The sequence below is a fragment of the Peromyscus californicus genome, unplaced genomic scaffold (assembly GCF_007827085.1).
Source record: "Peromyscus californicus insignis strain IS unplaced genomic scaffold, ASM782708v3 Scaffold_11__1_contigs__length_118956290, whole genome shotgun sequence".
In the NCBI taxonomy this organism is placed as follows: Eukaryota; Metazoa; Chordata; class Mammalia; order Rodentia; family Cricetidae; genus Peromyscus; species Peromyscus californicus.
The window spans coordinates 55,009,004-55,022,518 of NW_026294402.1; the positions used below are offsets into that span (position 1 = coordinate 55,009,004).

At 48.3% G+C, this 13,515-nt stretch overlaps 1 protein-coding gene across 1 annotated transcript in view; it reads right to left on the reverse strand.

The window, feature by feature from the left end:
* The window catches only part of Thsd4 (thrombospondin type 1 domain containing 4), a 584,444-nt gene that overhangs the window by 482,196 nt on the left and 88,733 nt on the right, over positions 1-13,515 (reverse strand). The window contains exon 4 of the mRNA XM_052762797.1: positions 6,266-6,627. Within this exon, the coding sequence (XP_052618757.1) occupies positions 6,266-6,627 (362 nt within the window). The remainder of the gene's footprint in view (positions 1-6,265; positions 6,628-13,515) is intronic.

The window sequence follows — 13,515 nt, forward strand, 5'->3', positions numbered from 1 at the left end:
CAGGACTGTTGTGATGGCTTCCATACAGATGCACAGACAGGATGCAGAGAAACTCAAACCCTTGTGTACTGCTATGGGGACATAAACTGGGACAACCACTGGGTAGGGCAGTGTGTCAGTTCTTCAGAAAAACAGACTAGAGGGCTGCTGGGAGGGCTCAGTGCCACCAAGCCTTGAAGACGCAGGTTCAATCCCTGGGACCCACACGGTAGAAGGAAAGGGAACACTGACTTCCAAAAGTTGTTCTCTGACCTCCACATACACGCCATGACAGATGCTCATGCATCCACACATACAATTCAAAAATGAAAAATAGAAACACAGTGTGATTCCAACTTGCTTCTGGGCATCCACTCAAAAGAACCCAGAGTGAAGCCACGAAGAGACCTTTGTATACTCGTGCTTATGGCAGCCATTATTCACAATCATTAAAACCTGGAAGCAGCCCCAGTGTCCATTGATGGGTGAATGAATAAACAAGACGAGGCACATATAGGCATCAGAATATTATTCTACCCTAAAAAGAAAGGGAGTTCTGCCCCCATGACAACATGGATAAACCTTGCAGACATTAGGCTGAATGAAACAATTCAATCACAAATGACACATATTGTCTGACTCCATTTAAGTAAGACAGTCAAAAGAGTTGAGGCAGAAAATAAAATGGTATGGGCCCAGGCTGGTGTAAGGAGAAAGTGGGAATTACTGGGTAATGGTTCGAGTCTGTCTGGGAAGATGAAATGAATTACAGAGATGAATGGTAGTGATTGGCCACCAAGAAGAATGCATTTACTGTCACCGAGCTATATACTTAAGGATGACTAAGATGGGGTGATGGGGAAAGGGCTCCGTGGGTCAGGTGGAAACCTGAAGCCTCACAGGAAATGAGATCTAGTCCAGGAGAAGATCTGGGTAACACAACCTGGGTGCAGCCAAGACCCCAGGCTCCCCACCCTCTGCTCCTTCCTACAACTTGTTCAGAAATGTCTTCCACAGAGAGTGACATTCCTGAGCTGTTGAGTCAGGGCAGTGGCAGTCTGAGGAGGCATTGGGCAGGGGGAGTTCCACCTTCGGGTCTTAGCCAATGGACTCCATAAAGGCATTCAGCCAGCCTCTTCCTCGCTCCCTAAGGTTGTGCCCCTCAAGTGGTCGAAGGGGAAGGAGTGGATGGCAGAGGAGGGGAAGGTATTGGGGTGAGTCCTGCCAGAGCAAACAGCAGTGTAGCACCCCACACCCATGGAACTGAAGACACTTTTCACAAGAACAGACATCCCCCACAATTTCTTAAAATAAGTGCCTATGGCCTGGAAGGAAGCTTGTTATTATGTAAACTCTGTCATCTCTTTTTTTCCCCTCCAATCAAAAAACTGAGTTCAAATATATACAACAGGGCTGGAGATGTAGCTTAGCGATGAAGTCCTTGACTATCATCACACACAAATGTGTGTGTGTGTGTGTGTGTGTGTGTGTGTGTGTGGTGGTGGGGGGGGTATGCATGAGTGGATGCTGGCATGCTCACCCATGTAGTTGTTTGTGGAAGCCACAAGTTGATGTCATAATATCTTTCTTCAGTCACTCTTTCTCTAGACATGTTCTTTCACTGGACCTGAAGCTCGCAGGCTCACAGGTTGGGCTAGACTGCTCCTAGCTTCCTCCTGTCTCTGCCTCCCAGAGCTGGAGTTACAGATGTATATGGCGTGTATGGTTTTTATATGGTGCTGGGGATATGAACTCAGTTCTTTAGGCAGACCATTGTGGCGGGCAAGGTATGGCAGCAGGAGTGTGAGGTGGCTGGTCACATGCCATGCACAGTCAGGAAGCAGGGAGAGATGGACGCTGGTGTTCAGTGCCCTTCTTTTCATTCAGTCCAGGATGCCAGCCCAGGGAATGGTGCTACCCACAGTTAGGGTACATTTTCTCACTTCACTCATCATAATTTAGAAAACCTCTTACAGACACACCCAGGCTTGTCTCCTGGGTGATTCTAGATGCTGTCAAGTTGGTAATCAATATTAACTCACAATCAGTACTGTCATTCTTAACCTCTTAAGAGAGATGAGACAATAGAGGGTCAGGGAACTCTTTGAACCCCGAACTCTATAGGAGAGCTCTAGCAGGAGCACCCCCTTTGAGGCTGTATAGCGGAATACAGTGCACACATGTGTTTGAGTGACAACACTTAGAAAGGCCTGCTATGGAAGCAAGTAGAACAAAAACGCTCCCAGACAGAGCTCATTAAATAAATTCTATTCGCAGCAGGCGGCTCAACCCCATTGCTGTGGGCAGTCTTCCTGTCCCCTCCTCTACCATCATCCAGGATGCGCAGGACCTAGAGGGCTTACCCATCTTCTGCCACCACAGTGTAAGGACCCCCCAGAAAATGGGCTGTGGCTTTTGGTTTTCTTAACCCCTTTGGTACCTAGGACTAGATGCCGAGAGGGGTTTCCTGATGAAGGAAGTTGGATAGTCTGAGGGAGACACTTGGAGTAAGTCTTGGCTATGAAATTCCTTCCACTTTTCAAGACTGCCGGCTCTCTAAGCAGCTACTCTGACCACACCTGCTGGTTATCAGCTGCCTCCCTTTCAAAAATACCCACAGTGGAAATAAGTCACAGGCTGCACTCTGTTAGACCTGTGTGTGCCAGACCAGCTGCTGCTTCTGATGTGGGTCGTTTTGAGTGAGTTCCCACACTCTTCAGAGCTTCTGTGGGCTTGTGTGTAAAATGTGAAGAATAGTGTCTGCCTAGTGGAGCTGTGTAAGTGTGTTAAATGCACTGTACATGAGCCAGAGTCCAATGTGGTCCCCATTACTGTGACTGCTACTGTATCATCACACTATGCTGAATGACATTGGCATACATGTCCTCTAGCCCTCCAGAGTGGTGGCTCTCAACTTCTGGGGTCTATCCCTATACTACTGACCTGCAAACTGGATCCCCAGTAGATAAGGAGGGGGTGGGGACTTATAGCTCTTTTTAAACAAGCTATACACTCTCCACATACATACATACATACATACTGCAAGAGATTGTGGTATATGCTTACCAAACTAGAAAGTTCTGCAAGACGAGTTTAATTTCCATATTCCTTTCCAAACAAATACAATGTTCCAAGACCAGTGGCTCCCAAACTGGGTTGGATTAGAGCACTGTCTCTGTCTGAGGATGAGCCCAGAGATTCTGAGGTAGGTTTGGAAAATGGTGCAGATGGGGTTTCCAAAGAGGTGGGAAGACAGGGGAGTCTAATCTCCAGGCAAGGCTGAAAACCACTGCACTGTCTGGGTCTAGAATCCACTTTTCTACAGCACTGGCCTTGAGGCGCTTTGCAGAGCAAGCCAGCTTCCATGCAGGGTACAAACTGAGCTGCCATTTCAGAATGACTTCGCAGAAAGGATTCTCATGCTTAAAAAGCAGTAACTTGGGCTGCGGAGACTGCTCAGTCAATAAATTGCTTGCCACACAAGCATAGGGACTGGTATTTCACCCCTCAGACCCCATATTTAAAAGAGCCAGACATGGCAGTGTGTACCTGGAACTTCAGTGCTGGGGTGGGGTGGGGTGGGTGGGGTGTTGGACAGAAACAAGAGATCTCTGGGGCTCAGTAGCCAGTCTCTTAGTAAGTCCTAGGTTCTAGGTCCAGGGAGAGAACCTTTCTAAGAAAAGCAAGGTAGAAAGCAATTGAGGAAGAACATTGGACATTGACCACTGGCCTCCACACATGTCCATGAATGTGGGGAGCCAGCACACACACGGGCGTATACACACACACACACACACACACACACACACACACACACACACACACACGGGTGGAGGGTGGGGAGTAAGAACATGGTAAGTTTGCAAACAACTGCTCCATCCTGCCAGTAAGAACCTTACAGTCCCACAGAGCAGTCTGTATCCACCGTAGTGTCTGTTCCAGGGCCCTCCTTTATTTATGCACTGGATACTGCATAAATATTTGTAGGAAGGTTGAATAGTTCTATTTATTATATGGCTCCAATTAAGTTCTCAGTTGCTTGGCTCAGCAACCTAACAGTTTTTACAAGCAGCTAAACACCAACAGCCTCCGCCTCAAATCTCAAACCCACAACAGAGAACAGAGCGGCCAACTCTCCACGGAACATGCTGACATTTCTCCTTGGGGTTAGATATACTGTGCGAGCGCCTAATGACTGATAAATATAAGCAAATGTGGATTGCATCAAGCAGGAAGAGCCCAGCATTCTTCAGCAGCACAGGCCTTCTAGCTAATATTTGGATTGTTTCATCTGAAACTGTCAATTCACAAGAGCATGGTAAAAATGAGGAGGAACCTCCCAGTAAGCAGGAACTGGCCCTTTGTCAATAAGTTAGAAGAGACAAGGTACCCTGCTATCAAAATGCTCAGCTGAATGCCTGCAGCCTGGGCATGAGGCTCACAGAGCCCGCACCCCCAGGCAGATCTCCTAGAAGCTCAACTGCAGAACCCTTTTCTCTCCAAGGATCTCCCTCCCAGGCCCAGGTTTCTAGCCCCAAAGCTGGTGCCCACAGAAACCTGAGTACTGGAAGGACCTGGGAGTCTGATGCAGCAACACCTTCAGATTTCACCTTACTGGCTGGCTCTACAACTCTGGGTTGTCACTCAAACTCCTCAGTCCCCAGACACTGAGCATATCATCCCTGCTTTATCAACTCCTTAGAGCCACCACCACCTTGATGTGAATCCCGACTCTTTGCCCACTGCTTCTGGAGCCCGGGGAAAGCATCCTGTCTCAAGCGAGCCTCTATCTCCTGGCCTCTAAGAGGAGAATAATCCTAGCGCCTGTCTCAGATGTCAGCAGGAAGCGGCAAGAGCAGCGCCCGGCATGCCATGGGCACACAATGAGCCCGAGGGATGACTTCACCTCGGTTTGGAAATCAAGAGTTCTGAAAAGCAAGTTTTTGTCTTTGCCTTTTTATTATGTTTTGGTGACAATACTCACTGGGCAGGAAACATGGTCTTCACTGGTTTAGGCTATTTAGAGTCTTATCGTTATTCTATTTGGTGGAGGCATTCACGGTTCCTTGCAGAAACAATCCTGTGTTTGGTCATGGAGGCTATGCCGCATCCTACAGGCATTGTTAACCATATGTGAAATGCATCCCGAATTCTTTCTCTAAAACGTGGACAACTTGTGATTATCCAGGTCTGTTTAGGAGACCACACTGTTTAGCAAGTCTCTGTGTCTTGTGTCCTGTCTTTAAATCCACACAGCCTGTGACTAGTGGCTTCTAATCCCCTGCAGCACAGTGGTGCCATCTTGGCACCCAGGTGTCTTAATTAGGATTACTGCGGCTGTGATGAAACACCATGACCAAAAGCAACTTGGGAAGGAAAGGGTTCATGTTTCAGTCACCACTCCATGTAACAGTTCATCATTAAAAGGAGTGAGGGCAGGAACTCAAGCAGGGCAGGAACCTGGGGGTAGAACCTGGAGGCAGGAGCTGATGCAGAGGCCATGGAGGGGTGCTGCTTACTGGCTTGCTCCTCATGGCTTGCTCAGCCTGTTTTCTTATAGAACCCAGGACCACCTGCCCAGGGATAGCACCACCCACAATAGGCTGGGCTCTCCCCATCAATCACTAATTAAGAAAACACCATACAGCCAGATTGTATGGTGGCGTTTTCTCAACGCAGGCTTCTCCTTTCATATGACTCTACCTTGTGTCCAGCCAGCAGACAGGGTCCCCTCCTCCTCTCCCACCTTCACAGGTCTCCCTGAGGTGTGACATCTAATGGCTTCTCAGAATTTCCTTCACTTTTAAAAGTAATTTTACAATCAAAGAGCAGGATAGGAGTGGCCTTGGTTACTGCAGTGGCTGCAAAAATAAGTCAGGAGCTAAGTGGGGGCTGGGGAAGTGTCTCGGTGAGTAGAGCAACTGTCTGCAAGAGGAGGACCTGACTTCCATCCCTAGGAACACACTTAAGGGGTTGGGGAGCAAAGCCAGGTGGAGCTGGGGAGGAGGAGACAGGTGGAATCCTGGAGGCTCCTGATTGGTCAGCCTCACCAAATCAGTGAGTTTCTGCCAAGTAAGGGACTTTTTTTTTTTTTTTTCCAAAAAACCAAAGGGTAGACTTGGCCTCACACCAGATGCTGTTCTTTGGTCTCCACTGGCCTCCACAGGCACATTTATGCACAGAAGGGGTGAAGGCAAGAATTCCTCCCACTCTGCACAACGAAGGCAGTGGCTTCATTGTTGTCCAAGGCAGGGACAGACACAGGGTCCATGGCACATGCACATACCTTCTCTCTGAGGGTTCTCGGCCCCGGGACTGCGGGTGTCGGCTGCCTCGCACCACTGTGGGGCCTGGGCGGCTGGCGTCGGAGCCCACCAGGGCCCGTTGCTCCTCACGGCTTCGATGCAGCGGTACTGAAGTGCGAACAGCGGACACAACGTGGCCAGCAAAGGGCAGCGTAGGGCCACTGGGCCGCGAGCCTCCGCGGCCACGGTAGGAGCTGGGCAGGCAGGGCCGCGTCTGCTCCATCACACCACCGCTGCAGCTGCGCGAGCAGGCAGACCAGGGGCCCCAGGAACCCCAGACTCCTGGGGAGCCACCGCTGCTGTCCTCTGGGGTTCCATCTGCTACTGCCATCCGCTGCGGGACCTGCAGAGACAGAGGATGAACAGGATCTGAACCTGAGAAGCTTCGGGCAGGGCTAAGTTTCTCTACTGGACCCATGTGGACACAAGGGTACAATAAAGGGCCGGGCGGTGGTGGCGCACGCCTTTAATCCCAGCACTCGGGAGGCAGAGCCAGGTGGATCTTTGTGAGTTCGAGGCCAGCCTGGGCTACCGAGTGAGTTCCAGGAAAGGTGCAAAGCTACATAGAGAAACCCTGTCTCGAAAAACTAAAAAAAAAAAAAAAAAAAAAAAACACTAAAAAAAAAAGAATCAAGACGGAGTGCGTATAATTCAGCCTGGGTCACAATCTATACCAACTCAGTCATAAGAGACAATTTAAGTGCCCAGAAGCCAGGAGAGTCACAGTAGAGTCATGGCTTTGAGAACTGCGATGACGAATCTTTATTATCAACTTGACTGGATTTAGAATCACCATGGAAACTCTCATCTGTGCGGGTTTTTCTAGATTAAGATACAGTAGGAAGGCCCACCCCATGCGAGGATGGCACTATGCCATAGCCCGGGGTCACTGACAAAACACAGAAAGGCAGTCGAGCAGCTGCACGCAGCATTGATCCCTCCCTGCTTTCTGACTACACCCAAGATGCAGCCCATTTCCTCCCTCTCCACCATGGTGGGCTGCACCCTCAAACCATGTGTCAAATAAACCTTTCATTAAGTTGATTTTGTGGGATATATGTCCCAGCAATGAGGGAAGTAGCTAATACGTGAGTTGCGGTCTCAAAGAGCAGGTATGGAGTCTTCAGGAGTCCTGCTCTTCAACTTCCAGCTGGATGCCTTCCCCCTCAAACCAGAAGGCCTGGGCTCCCTTTAGCTGCAGAGAAACTGGCCCATGTCTCCCTTCAGGAAAAGCAAGGGCTGGAACTGTTTGGAGGCTGTGCCCCTGAGCCAGGCTGCTGGGACACACACACACACACACACACACACACACACACACACACACACACACACACACCCCTACCACCTCCTCCTGTTAAACATGACCAGGAAGCTTCTGAGCCCCCAACGCCAGTAAATTTGCTAAGAGAATGGTCCCAGCGCCTTCGAGGTCTTAAGTGAGGTTGTCCTTGCACACAAAGTTTGGCTTTGAGAACGTGTTAGCAAGCAATCATGATCACTTTCCTGCTTCCATACACACCAGAAGTGGGCAACATCACAGTACACAAGCTCTAGCCAGAGTAATTCCACACTTTGTTGAGCTGGTCTTTCCAGAGACCTGCCATGCGAGGCACTGTGCTGAAAGCCTCTCCAGAGAAGTTCCTTTGTAATGCAGGCATGAACTGAAGTTCCAAGACAAAAGGCTGCATACATGTTAAGATTCTGCAAGGCTGACTGACCAACCTGAACTTCTGTGATTTCAGAGAGCTGGAATGTTGCAGTGACAGACCTTGGGGTAACCTGGGGTAACCTTGGGTTACCATTACCATAGCCATTCCTTGCTCCCCTCTGAATTTGATCTAACATCCTTGGGTCAAATTCTTTTTAGAATGTACAAAGAGACCCCCTAACTTCCACCAACCCAAAGGCTAAGAATGTCACTAGATCACCTCTTAGGCTTATAGACTTGGCTGTGACCCACCTACTGATGTTCCCACCAATGGATTTTAAATTTACCTTGTTTGTTTTTTTCCTGTTACTATAAAAAAACATCACAAATGTTTGAACATCGTGTTGGGATAACCTGAATCTGTTTTCCTGGACCATGGCCACTTACACTTAGCTCCAGAATAAACTATCTCTTCTTTCCATTGAAGAGGCAGCTATGTTTTTCCCTCAACAAAGCCACATTCTGAGCACCAGCTGTATACCTGGCTCAGAATCAGGCCGTCTCCTACTGTATTTCTGTTGCTGTGATAAAATACCCTGACAGAGCCGGGCAGTGGTGGCGCACGCCTTTAATCCCAGCACTCGGGAGGCAGAGCCAGGCGGATCTCTGTGAGTTCGAGGCCAGCCTGGGCTACCAAGTGAGTTCCAGGAGAGGCGCAAAGCTACACAGAGAAACCCTGTCTCGAAAAACCAAAAAAAAAAAAAAAAAAAAATACCCTGACAGTAAGCAACTTAGGGGAAAATAGGTTTGTTTTTGATAAAACTGCAGGTGAATTATTACAAGCCAAAACAGCAGGAATATGAAGCAGCTAATCACATCATATCCATGCTTAAGAGCAGAGAAAGATGAATTGATGTAGGCACATCTACTAGAACTTACTTTCCCCGTTCTTATACAGCCCAGAGCCCAAACTCAGGTATAGTGTCATCGACAGTGGACGGGGTCATCCCATATCAGTTATCGTAATCAAGAAAACCCTCCATGAGAAGACTCACACAATCAAGTAACCTGGGCTCTTAGGGGCTCATAGAGACTGAACCGACTACCAGGGAGCCTGCATGAGACTGACCTAGGCACTCTGCATATATGTGACAGTTGTGTAGCTTGGTCCTCTTAAGGGACTCTGAACAGCAGGATCAAGGGCTGTCTCTGACTCTTCTACTGGCTTCTGGGACCCTACTCCTCACACTGGGTCTCCTTGCCCAGCCTTAATACACAGGGAGGTGCTTAGTCTTACTGCAACTTGATATGCCAAGTTTTACTGATACTCATAGGAGACCTGCCCTTTCCTGGATGGAGATGCAAGAGGGGGGGATGAGGGGTGGAAGGGAGGTAATTGGGGAGAAGGACTGGGAGGGGAGGATGGGAGAGGAGGCTACTGCCAGGATGTAAAATAAATAGATAAATAAAAAAAGAAAGAAAGAAAAAGAAAAAAGAAGACCCTCCTTGGACATGCCCCCAGGCCCACCTGATCCTGATAAATCCTCACTGAGACCTTCTTCCCAGATGATCCGAGAGTGGGTCAAGCTAGCAAGCTAACCACATCAGGCCCTGGCAACAGAGGAAAGCACCCAGGTCCACAGGAGCGGCCACCCAGCAGGTTATGTTGTCAACACACGATGAGAAGGCTCCTAGGAGGGACTGGCTGCCTTGGCTGGAGGGATGAAGTGGGAAGCTTCAGAAGGCCTCCCAGGGTAAATAAGGGAATTCCAGCCGAGGTGTGACTGCTAAGCACCTACTGAATGTCTAATTGCATACACAATATTTATTTATATTTTATGTATGAGTGCTCTGCATGTATACCTGCATGCCAGAAGAGGACATCAGATCCTATTATAGATGGTTGTAAGACACCACGTGGTTGCTGGGAATTGAACTCAGGACCTCTGGAAGAGCAGCCAGTGCTCTTAACCCCTGAGCCATCTCTCCAGCCCCCACAATCTGAGTCTTAAGCCTGTCCACCAATCTCCTTGTATGGGAGGGAAACTGAAGCTCAGAGACACTATGTGGCTAGCCCCCGAGTTACTATACTGGATTCAGACATAACCAGTTTTCAAAACTTGCTCTCTTCCCAGCAGACATGCCCTTCCAAAGCATCATCCTAGAATGCCTTTCCTATCCCTGGAGCACTGAGCCAATCTTTGGCTTTCTGTAGAACATGGATTCTTTTCAACAAGCCATGGGCTTATCTATGTAGTATCAAGACACCTACAGATAGTCATGGCTCTTTGTTCATTTGTGTTTTTACTGACCTTGGCTTTGACCAGCTCAAACGTCTTACCCAAGTGATGAAGCAGTCCCGGAATTATCTGGAACAAACTTGACAAGACTGACTCCCAGCATGCCACGTGGTGTCACGCATGATGTCACCTATGAGTGATGGCACTAAGCCCGTCTCACAAGGGGCTGTGAGAACTGACCAGGAACCTGCCTAATAAGCACTCCAGCTGTTCCCATGGTCACTAAAAGGCAGGGCTCAGCTCTTAAGCAGAGCTCTTGCCTCAGGTAATCAGTTACCATGAAGCTACTGATGTGTCATTGAGGTCACCTTCCTTTAATAAAACTGTAGAGTTGAGTCATCTCAAATCATCTTTATAGTTTAAGTTGGCTCCTGAAGGTTCTGGAAGTAACGAGGGCAGGATGGAATAAAAGCAGCAGCTAAGCAGAGGGGCAAGGAGTTTGTCACACTGAAGTCATTGGCAGACCTCAGCTGGCATCAACAATCCGATTTAGGGAAGCTATGTTCGGAGGTCTAAAGTCAGGGTAGAGGTGACATGGGGTGAGCCAGCCGCAGACAGGGTCAAAGCAAGAAGAAGGCGGACATGAGAGGAGGCGGGTCTGGGTGATGGCTGGGAGCTGCTGAGTAGAGGGCTGTGGTTCTGCCCTCAGACAGAGTACACGAGCCGTCCCCACTGCACTGAGCACCCGGACAGAGGGTTTCTGTTTAGGAACACAGGGCAAGGGAAAGAAAGGAGGGCCAGGGTCTGATGAAGCAGAAAACACAGAACTGGGGAAAAGGCAATGTAACCACCCAAGCAAAGAGTGCAGGGGTGTGGCCAAAGCCACAGGGGGCCTGAAGTCACCGCGTGCTGAAGAAGAGGAGAAGAGGTCTCCACCAGGGACTTGGGAAAGCACACATGGCTGGTGACAGCTGGCCAGCAGAACGGTGAAGTCACCTCTGTTGTTTCATGCCATGAAGTCTGTAGTGATCTGTCCCAATAACAGAGAGCACTGGACTTCAGGGACAGGGCAGCAAAGTATACCAGTGGCTCTGACCACAAGCCTTCTCCCTGATGGACACATGTGAATGTAAGTCAGATCCACGGCAGGACAGAGGCAAGCTACCACCACCCAGGTCATGTTTTTAGAGTCCCCCGGTGCCCCATCAGCTACCTGGGAGGTTGGTGCTCTTCTGCTCAGTGCAGAGGGAAGAAACTGAGGTTCCAAGAAACTGTGTGACATGCTATGTTGTTAGGCTATCGAGAGTCACAGAGCAGCCTACAATCCAGTTCTCCATTCCCCTGGTCTCCTGGGCATTTTCCTCCTGCATGATACTGCCACCCTGCCTGTACTGCTGGTGGAAAAAACAGGGGCAAAAGGAGGGGTAATTCCACGTGTATGGTTTTTCTAGTGCAAGGACAGTTAGGGATAAAAGAACAAAGACAGGAAGATGCCTCTGATACCTTTGGGCAGATATGCCGTCTGCCCCTTCCCAATCTCGCGGTAACAGAGAACCAATATGCTTTCTGTAACATTCCATTAGACATGCAACTACACAGGGGACCACTTCCCTCAACTAATCCCACCCTAATTTAGCATCCGGTTGCCAAATTGGGCAAGATCCTGGTGGGAAGGGAACATAAAACCACATTCCATTCTATTCTACTGACATGAATTCTCAAATTTCTAACGTGATTCTGCAGTGAGCAACCTGAAATTCCATGACTCCCCATAGTGAGAGTCCAGCCACATGCTCCAGAACCGGGATTTAATAGTATAGTTTACCTTCCATAGTTTATGCTAGCTCTACTCCAACTATCACATAATATCACATATATATTACACATACATATAAAAGAGTTGATATCACATCATTATATGAAAAAGAACAAATTGAAAACAACTATGAAGAGTCTAGACACATTCTAAATAAGAGTCCAGCTAGATGAAAAGTACCCTTTCTATATAATGGAATATAATTATTCCATATATATATATATATATATATATATATATATATATATATATATATATTAGAGTGAGGCCAATATACATTTGCTAAAATAGTTTCTCTAACATGTTAGTTGTTGAAAAACAAAACAAAAAGTAGGATAATATAAGAAATCTCTTCACAGCTATCTCTCTTTAAGCATTAAAAAAACTCCTCTTTGACCAGATCTGATTTACAAGGCTGCAATTTCATATGCAATTTTTTACTTAATATGACGACTTAAGAGTTCTCTGGCTCTGCCCACCAGAGGAGCCCAACTGGAAAATCTTTCCATGCCAAGCAGAGTGGCAGGAATGAAGAGAGCAGAAGCCACTGTGGCTCCAACACCCACCTGCCCAAGTCTACCAGCTTCGTATCACCAGCTGGCTGCCCCAGGGGATCATGAATCGCAGGCAGCTGCCAGGCCAGACCTATTAGAATAAGCTTAGCAATATCAAGAACGGCAACCACCAGTTACTCAGTGCGGAACCCAGGCCAACAAAGGGCTAATTGCTTTAGTTGTATTATTTAACTGAACACCCAGAACAGCTATTGTCTGTCATCTTCCCTGGAGAAATCAAACAAGTTACAGTGTTAGCAAAATTCCTATCTGCTCCCAGATAGCCAGGATGGGTCCTATGGCAATTCCAGTCACGTCTGGAGTCACCTGAGGGGTGGTCTGCACATTTGAACGGAAGTTCACTAAAACTGGAGTGGTTACTTTGAAATGATCTCATCCCCTGAGACTGGTGGTTCCGAAGGAACATTTCAGTAAGATGACTGAAATGATCAGAAAAGGAAAACAGGGATAAGCAAACAGCAAACGCCACCTCCCACTATGGAACACAGCAGTATATATGTGCAAGGGCGGGAGTGGGTGCTGACATGCACAGGAATGGCATCAGCATCTCTGGGGAAGGTACGAGCCTCCTCTGGAAGAACAGGGGAAAACCAGAGGGTGACAGCAGGAAGAGCAAAGGGGAGGGGCAAACACATCCTCACACTGAAACTGCTCAACACAGCCCAGAGCCGGATTCTCAGGGGATGCATTTCCACGGCTCTCTCTCCCACTTCACAGATCAGTCACTGAACAATAGTGTGGTCTATGGAGGAAGCTTCAAAAATGGATGAGCCTTAATGCCACTCCATTGGGCTTGCTGGGTGACTAAGTAGGACATCTAACACTCCCACCTAGCAGGGGCAGGTGGCATGCTTCTATGTCCCTTTATTGCGAGGACAGATGATATGAGTTCAAAGTCTTACAATGCATAAGAAGCAGACCCAACCATAGGATCAGAGGGCCACTGTCTCCA